Here is an 8,620-nt window from a genome sequence, read left to right as displayed (position 1 = left end):
GTTATAACATGGGTGTCTTCTCATACACCAGACACACATGGTGTATTCATACACCTCATGCTCACTGTCGAGTTATAACATGGGTGTCTTCTCATACACCAGACACAAATGGTGTATTCATACACGACACCTCATGCCCACTGTCGAGTTATAACATGGGTGTCTTCTTATACACCAGACACACATGGTGTATTCATACACCTCATGCTCACTGTCAAGTTATAACATGGGTGTCTTCTCATACACCAGACACACATGGTGTATTCATACACCTCATGCTCACTGTCGAGTTATAACATGGGTGTCTTCTCATACACCAGACACACATGGTGTATTCATACACGACACCTCATGCCCACTGTCGAGTTATAACATGGGTGTCTTCTTATACACCAGACACACATGGTGTATTCACACACCTCATGCTCACTGTCAAGTTATAACATGGGTGTCTTCTTATACAACAGACACACATGGTGTATTCATACACCTCATGCTCACTGTCGAGTTATAACATGGGTGTCTTCTCATACACCAGACACACATGGTGTATTCATACACGACACCTCATGCCCACTGTCGAGTTATAACATGGGTGTCTTCTTATACACCAGACACACATGGTGTATTCACACACCTCATGCTCACTGTCAAGTTATAACATGGGTGTCTTCTTATACAACAGACACACATGGTGTATTCATACACCTCATACTCACTGTCAAGTTATAACATGGGTGTATTTTTATACAACAGACATATTACCATCCGGTGACAACGAGTCGTGAAGGGGCGTGATGGGGAGCGATGGGACATTCGCTACCTTGAGATATAAATTATTCAATTATTTAAAACCTTTCAAAATGTGGCAATAATTACCTGCAAACTACAACGTGGGGCAAAATGGGAGACGAACCTATTTTTTGTGGGGGGCAAAAGGAAAACAAATTTAGCAATAAGGTACTTAATATATACAAACCTTATTAGGTAGTGGGAAGCCCTCATGAAGCTCCTACATCAAGCAACGATGACACCAGCCATCCTTCAATAAGTGAACCTCAACCTACTGTTTCTTTACAAGATGTGTCGACACATGCTATTTTTCATCAGGTAAATTACAATGCTCATGCATTGCTGGTACAAATCTATTATGCCATGTACAGCTAGAAAAATACCATAAGGGCTGCATTTAGCTTGGTAGTCTAAACCAGGGGTTCCCAAACTTATTTTATCGCGGGCCAATTCTATTCTATTATGTATGGGTGAGGTCTGTGAGGACCTGAGATTTAGGCCAGACTTGGCCCATTACCCCAACACCCTTGTACGTCCGGAAGTGACGTGCTCGCGGTAGTGAAGTTCTTGTTATCATGTTCCGGTGTTCCGACCAAGTCCCATTTTTTGTCCCGATTCTTGACCCGTATATATAGGACTCCATCTGCGGACTATTTCTGCGAACTCGTTCTCACATGATTCGCGAACATCATTCGAGAACTACACTCGTACTCACAACGCCACAACCGGACACACTTCCACAGAAGGTTTATCCTCGTCTGGGCAGCGAGTCACCACATATATGCAACTTTGTGGGTAATTGTTTGTTTTTTCCTGTGTATGACTGTAATTTGGACAACCTATAAGTGACCGCTGGGTTGGAGCAATGTCCGTTAAGTGTCTTGCCCAAGGACACATACGCCGATCAGTGTTAGTACCGCCGTCGAGCATTGAACCGGGGCCCTCCGGTTCTCGATGCAGACGCCTAAACCACTGAGCCACGGCGCCGGACTAATCGCGGGCCAATATGTGAAATCATAATTAGGCGTCGGGCAAGGTTTTCCTTGCTATATTGGCGACGCGAGTTGTATTGCCCAAAATTTAGTTATAACGAATACTGCTAGTTAGGTCAGGAAGTTCGACACATATGCTCGTGGTAAACATGGCTTCTAGAACAGATTAAACTACGTACTTGTGAAGTATAAGACAAAGTTTCACAGTTTTTTTTGTTGAATCATGCCGCGGTATAACCCCTATAAGCGTGGTAGGTTGGCTGATGCTGTGACAGTCATAACTATTTTTGTGACGTAACAAAGACAATGCAAATTATTACAGAAATTAATAAAACATTTTCCACGATTTTTTAAAGTAATATGCTCATTTGTAAACGTATGCAATCGGTAATTTTAAAGTCCTCTGAAGGCCATTTATTTTGCTCCTGCGGGCCGCAGATGGCCCACGGGCCGCGGTTTGGGAACCCCTGGTCTAAACATACTAATATTTGAATATAAATGAATGTAACTGGTTTATCCTCACGTCGTAGGAAATTGGCAGTCCTATAACCCATGGCCTATAGGTTAGAGGCAGATGGGCTAACCACTGTGCCATGGGGCTAAAAAAAAGATTTTTTATACCTTGCTAGTATTTAACTAAGAAACCAAGTAGCACTGTTTTGTGTTAACGTCCAGTAATTGTAAATAGTTTCAAGCTTTGAACCAATGCTAAGTTAATCAGTTGTAAACTTTACAGGAAGGAAGTGATGTGACATCAAGTTGTAATGCAACAAATGATCAACAACCTGTGACGATAAACAACCCAGAGGATGTTCATCTTTACCAGCAAACACAACATTTTCACCAGCAAACACAAAACAAACTCCATCTTACACAACATGTGCATCACTACCACCACCAACAAACGATGCAAATTCTGCAGTCACAATCTACAAACAGGCAACAAATACCATTCCATGTACTTAACCCAGCACAACAGCATCGTCAGCACATTCACCGCCAACAAGGACCACAGACTTCCCATGCTTATACACTTGGTATAAATATTTAAAACTTAGTTTTTAAATGAAATCTATTCAAACATCTATAAAAGTCACTAAGAGTAAAATTAATTTTCAAATGTTTAGGTTTAAAATATTTCTAAAAATGAGGTGTTCATTTAAAAAGTTAACAAGCAATACACTGTATTAAAATAAGGTGGTTGCACAGGATTTCAAACTTTCAAAAACGAAAGTATATCATCACAGTTCTAGTAATTGCCTAATATATTAAAAAATGCTAGTTACCAACTTACCTGATATCGATAATGACAGTTCGAACCTGAAAGATTACACGATCAATAAACACGTGCTGCTCTTTTATTAATTAAATTGAATTCACACCAATGTACAATTTTCACAAACCTGATAATATAGGAATTATAACCCTTACACCATAACAGTTAATAAGAATTATATAACATACTTTTAAGCCACAACTTTTTATTTTATACCTTTAGCTGGAAAACTTGAACAGATAATGCGAAAAAAAATTCTTCAATTCTACGGAGAAGTCATCTTGCCACCGGGTGTTTTAGTTCCAGGCTGTTCCATTGAGCCTGTACCTCTTCAATTGGCTGCAGCTCGCCAAATAGCAGATAATGAATGGGAGCAACATAAAAATCAACGACAAAAACTGCATCAAATGTACATACCACAAGGTTCCATTCGGATTGAAGATTTGTTTAAGAAGGCTGAACAAGTTGCACAGAAGGAAGCAAAGTACAAATGCAAGAATCGGGAAGCCGAGTCAGAGTATATTAAAAAATTCGGTAATATTGTTTCTGTGATTGGACTACCTGGGATTGGCAAAAGCACGCTTACAAAGATGATTGCCAAATGTATTGTTGAAGATAAAACAATGAAACCAGATACACAGTTTGTGTTTCCAATCTCACTGAAGAACTTTAACCCTGATGAAAAAATTACCCTGTTGCAATTCCTTCTACATGACAACTTGAGTGAGTGGAATCGTTCTAATAAAGAGAACAAAGCTTTGCTTCAATTTCTGTACAACAGTTCAAATGTTGTTCTGTTGATTGATGGGTTGGATGAACTAAATATAACTCAAGCCAACAAAAGGGTCCATATTTGTCAACTGAATAGCAAGCAAGTACCAGAGGTTTTTGTCAAGAATTTGTTGATGGGCAATCTTCTACCTAACGCTGTAAAAGTTATCACATCAAGACCAGGTCAGTTTTACGAGCTTCACCCTGATTATCGACAAGGTTTGGTTTCTGAGGTGCAAGGTATGGATAAACCTGCAAAGAAGGATCTTACTAAACAGATCTGTGGTAAAGCCAATCTTGAAACTGTGGATAAACTATTGGCAGAGCGTCCAAACTTAGATGCCCTTTGCTATGTACCAATCCATTGTATTCACATTGTAGCTTGTCTCCATTCAAGTGTGTCATCCGGTCGTGAGATCAACTCAATGACTCAGGTGTTCCTCTTTACTCTCACTAACTACAAAGCTTCAGATCATGTAAGAACAAGCATGTCAGAACGGGAAATTGGGCAAGAACTGGTAAAACTTGCTCACCTTGCATACAAAGGGCTCACCGAAAGAAAGTTGGTGTTTCAGCAAGCCGACTTTGAAGAAGTGGGAATCAACGAACAAACTGTTGATATATTTCTGCACACCTATGTTGAAAAGTCCCATCATTTAAAAATGAGAATCTTGGAAGGAAAGAAACGAAGTTACTTCATCCATCTTATCTGGCAAGAGATTTTCGCAGCAGTGCATCTAATGCTGTTCATACCACAAGAAGATTTCCGCAGATGTATGAAGACTTTCGAAGATCCACATTGGGAAGTCGTGACTCGATTTATGTTCGGTATTTGTAACTCCACTTCATGCAAAGATCTAAAAGTCATTTTCCCAGCTTTGATGATTAAAGATTATAAGGAGAAAAAGGAGATTCTCATGTCTTTAATTCCACGTCAAATTAAGACTCACAAAAATTATTTCAGCCACCAAATCAAAGATATGGTCAGATACGCAGGTTGGATCCATGAAGCAAACGATGCAGAAATATTCAAAAGATTTGAAGAGAGTATGCCTAAGGTTATACATATTTCAGTTCCTAGGTTTCTTACAGAAGTTTCTGATGTTGTTTTTGCTTTGAACACATTCACAACTCCTCATTCTCTCATTGTCAATATTTCTGAAACAGATGGGTCAGCAGGGGAATCATTTCTTAGAGGAATACATGGAAGTCAGGCAAAGGTTGGTAAAGTGGTTAACAGTAACACTTTATTTTTTGATTTTTGCCATAGTTGTTTTTTACTGTTTAACAAGAGCGATGCATTCAAATTTGGATATTATTTTAAATCTACTTTTATACCCATAGATAACAGAAATACCAAGTCGTCCTTGAAGTTTCAAATTTGTTCTTTCATATAAAGGCTTTAAAGAATCCCAGTTTTTATGTATTGTAACACAATGTTGCTATTTCAGATCAAAGTGTTAGATATAAAGGCTGTAAAGATAACAGACTCGTTCACACAAGCCCTTCTTCCTCATCTTGATGTGATGGATAAGCTTGACTTGGATGAGAATAGACTTTCTATGCAAAATCTTCTCATCTTACATGAAGCTGTTCAAAGACTAAGAAACCCAAAAGTTAGTGGGTTACCTTAAACATAAAGTAATAATTAACATTGCCATTTTTACTTTAAAAAATTACAAAAATTTACCCTTCTACTGCTGCAACATGAATAAATGTAACTTGCTGTATCCTCGCATGGCCGAACTATGTTTGTGTTCGTAAGGTTTCGTAGAAGAAACACAAAACATTTGGTTAGCACTTTAACTGCTGTGCGGTTGAAAACATTAATCTATTGTTAACTATTTAGGGTTTGGCAGTGAATAACATCAACGGTGATCATTGGTCAAAGTATTGGCAAGTGAATAGGTATCAAACAGATGATGATGTAATGCAAATTTTACGACTTCCACCTAGTAAAGTAAGAAACATAAAAAAACAATCATTTGCTTCAAAAGGACTGTTTATTAAAAGAAAGTTAAAACAGTTATTAAAACATTTTTTTATTTACTTAATATTTCCATTAGATCAAAACATTAGATATCCACTTATCAAGAATGCAGGATTCAACGACACAAGCCCTTCTCCCTCATCTTGATGTGATGGATAAGCTTGACTTGGATGAGGAAAAACTTTCTCTACAAAATCGTATCATCTTACATGAAGCTGTTGAACGACTAACAAACCCAAAAGTTAGTGTGTTTATTTTTGCATTTCAATGTTACAAGTTCAGAATGTGCATTCTCTTGAGGTCTTTTACTCCATAGCTTTAATTGCTTCAATTTAGGATTTGAGAGTTAATGACATCAATGGTGATCAATGGTCGAAGGATTGGAGGTGTTGGAAATCGAAAGAGAAAATAACAGTGAAGGTTGTAATGAAAAGGGCAATAAAATTATTGTAAAACATAAATGTTTTTATTTAAGTTTACCACCTAACCAGTGCTAAATACAGAAGTGTTTATTAAGGCGTTTTTATACAACATGGAATAAGCTGTTGCAATTTATATCTGTGTTTTTCAAATTTTAATACATCAGCATTAATTGCTTATATTTGTTTAGGGTTTGACAATGAAATACATCTATGGTGATCAAATAAAGGCTTTATATGAAGAATATGAATATCAACCAGATGATGATGTAATGCAAATCTTGCAATTTCCACTTGGCAAGGTAAGAACCATGAAACACAGATACTCTATTGAGCACAAATTACTTGTTTTAACTGGAATTTATTTAAATCGCCTAGCGAGATTATGAATCCTATTTTATAAAATAATTAGTGCCATTTCAGATCAAAAAACTAAATATCGAAGATGTAAAGATGACAGATTCAATGACACAAGCCCTTCTTCCTCATCTCGATGTGATGGATAAGCTTGACTTGGATGAGAGAAAACTTTCCGTGGAAAATCTGATCGTCTTGCATGAAGCTGTTAAACAACTAGCAAATCCCAAAGTTAGTGTTTTGTATTTCGAAGATGGAATGTACTAGTACCATTACAGTAATGTTATGAGAATAATGTATATATCTGTGACATTTATATGGCACAAAAACAAAGCAGCTATATTTCCTTTGCACTAAAGGTGTTCAATATACTCAGTTTTATGTAAGTAATATTTGCCTTTACAATGTTAGGGTTTGACAGTGAACGACATCAATGGTGATCGATGGTCAAAGTATTGGAAATTTTCTTATGATCAACCAGATAATGATGTAATGCAAATCTTACAACTTTCACCTGGAAAAGTAAGAACCATGAATGAATTGGAATATTTATGTTTACACATTTGTCACCTTTATGTACATTTAGATCACATTTAAACATCTTTATTCGTATACAAATTATCATTTTCGTTGATATGCCCCTTTAATATTAAACATTAAAATTATTAAATCCTTGAAGACTTTAACTTTTAATGTAAACTTTAGATCCGTGTGTTGGATGCAACAAATGTTGAGATGACAAATTCAATGACACAAGCCCTTCTTCCTCATCTTAATGTGATGGATGAGCTTTACTTGAATGAGAAGGAACTTTCTGCACAAAGTCGTATCATCCTACATGAAGCTGTTGAACGACTAACAAACCCACAAGTTGGTGTTTTGAATTTTTTTTTAAATCTCAAAAGTTTAGAAACTTACTGTAGTAAAGAGTTGTCTAAAATACGTATCATCTGTTGCGTTTATTAATTTTTACTTAAAATAAAGTAATAACTAAGTCCAGTTCTATTCAATCTGCAAGATTGTATTCTTGCCATACTACTGCTACTAAAACAATGGTTTATGTTTGTACCTATTCGACTATAAACCCAAACGTTAGAGTCTTCTGTTTATATAGTATGTAACAAATATTTTGATTTCAAGGTTCAATCATGTTGTGTTAAAGGACAACTGAAGTCAAATTTGTAATCAGTGTACAGATAGTTCTAAGCTTATTCTAAAATTCCAGCTTGTTCATTCACAACGACACCGTTTTCAAGTTATCGTTCCTATATTTACACTGTTAACGTCACTGTTACTTCTCGCTTGGAAGTAAAAAATAAAAAAAGATTTGATATTGGTGATATTTCAAAACCCCTTTGTAGATTCATAAGAGACTACATGTTACCAATTCTAATGTTGGACTAAGTTCCATTCTAATTGCTCTAACTACTCAGGGTTTGACAGTAAATAACAGCACTGGTGATCAATGGTCAGCAAGTTGGAAAGCATATAGACACCGACCATATGATGATGTACTGCAAATCTTACAACTTCCACCTGGGAAAGTAAGAACCCATAATTCTTTAATTTAAAAAATATTCCCACAATTAATTAAATTATAAAATGAATACTTTAATGTCACATAAACGATATATGATTGCAAAACTGCAATATTTTGTAGTTTGTAACGTTTACATTTAGATTAAAAGATTAGATCTCATGCATGTAAAGATGACAGATTCAATGACACAAGCCCTTCTTCCCCATCTTGTTTTTATGGACGAGTTAAGTTTAAATGAGAAGAAACTTTCCTTCCAAAATCGTATCATCCTACATGAAGCTGTTGAACAACTAACAAACCCACAAGTTAGTGTGTTTTATTTCGAAATTGTAATTTTATATAGGTTTGACGTGGCTAAATTTTATAAAAACGATTATATAAATTAATTCCAAACTATGACCATTGTCGCCTGAGGTGCAGTGCAGGTGCCCGCCTCCACCTGCTGTACTAGAACTCTTACTGCTAACAATGCTCAACCCATCT

At 36.5% G+C, this 8,620-nt stretch overlaps 1 protein-coding gene across 5 annotated transcripts; it reads left to right on the top strand.

The window, feature by feature from the left end:
• Nucleotides 1-958: 958 nt before the first annotated feature.
• LOC108950626 (protein NLRC5-like) lies at nt 959-8,612 on the top strand. 5 transcript variants are annotated; one of them, XM_026839570.1, is made up of 13 exons: nt 959-1,110; nt 2,521-2,821; nt 3,283-5,051; nt 5,283-5,447; nt 5,681-5,791; nt 5,898-6,062; nt 6,158-6,241; nt 6,432-6,542; nt 6,664-6,828; nt 7,009-7,119; nt 7,303-7,467; nt 8,031-8,141; nt 8,278-8,611. In XM_026839570.1, exons 2-13 carry the CDS (start codon nt 2,692-2,694, stop codon nt 8,521-8,523), a joined length of 3,333 nt encoding a protein of 1,110 aa, XP_026695371.1. In that variant the 5' UTR covers nt 959-1,110; nt 2,521-2,691; the 3' UTR covers nt 8,524-8,611. The 5 variants fall into 5 exon arrangements, with proteins under 5 accessions (XP_026695371.1, XP_026695372.1, XP_026695373.1 ...); XM_026839571.1 differs by lacking the exon at nt 6,158-6,241; XM_026839572.1 differs by lacking the exons at nt 7,303-7,467; nt 8,031-8,141 and having other exon boundaries at nt 8,278-8,612.
• The last annotated feature ends 8 nt before the right edge of the window (nt 8,613-8,620 follow it).

The sequence above is a fragment of the Ciona intestinalis genome, unplaced genomic scaffold, assembly GCF_000224145.3.
Source record: "Ciona intestinalis unplaced genomic scaffold, KH HT000416.1, whole genome shotgun sequence".
In the NCBI taxonomy this organism is placed as follows: Eukaryota; Metazoa; Chordata; class Ascidiacea; order Phlebobranchia; family Cionidae; genus Ciona; species Ciona intestinalis.
Note: the sequence above shows the minus strand (reverse complement) of the source record. Positions and strands in the feature narration are given on the sequence as shown.

Excerpts from the sequence above, each read along its gene's own strand:
- LOC108950626 (XM_026839570.1), top strand. The coding sequence starts at position 2,692 with ATGCAAATTCTGCAGTCACAATCTACAAACAGGCAACAAATACCATTC. Across the intron at positions 5,052-5,282 it reads TACATGGAAGTCAGGCAAAG|ATCAAAGTGTTAGATATAAA; the intron begins GTTGGTAAAGTG and ends TTGCTATTTCAG. Across the intron at positions 5,448-5,680 it reads AAAGACTAAGAAACCCAAAA|GGTTTGGCAGTGAATAACAT; the intron begins GTTAGTGGGTTA and ends TTAACTATTTAG.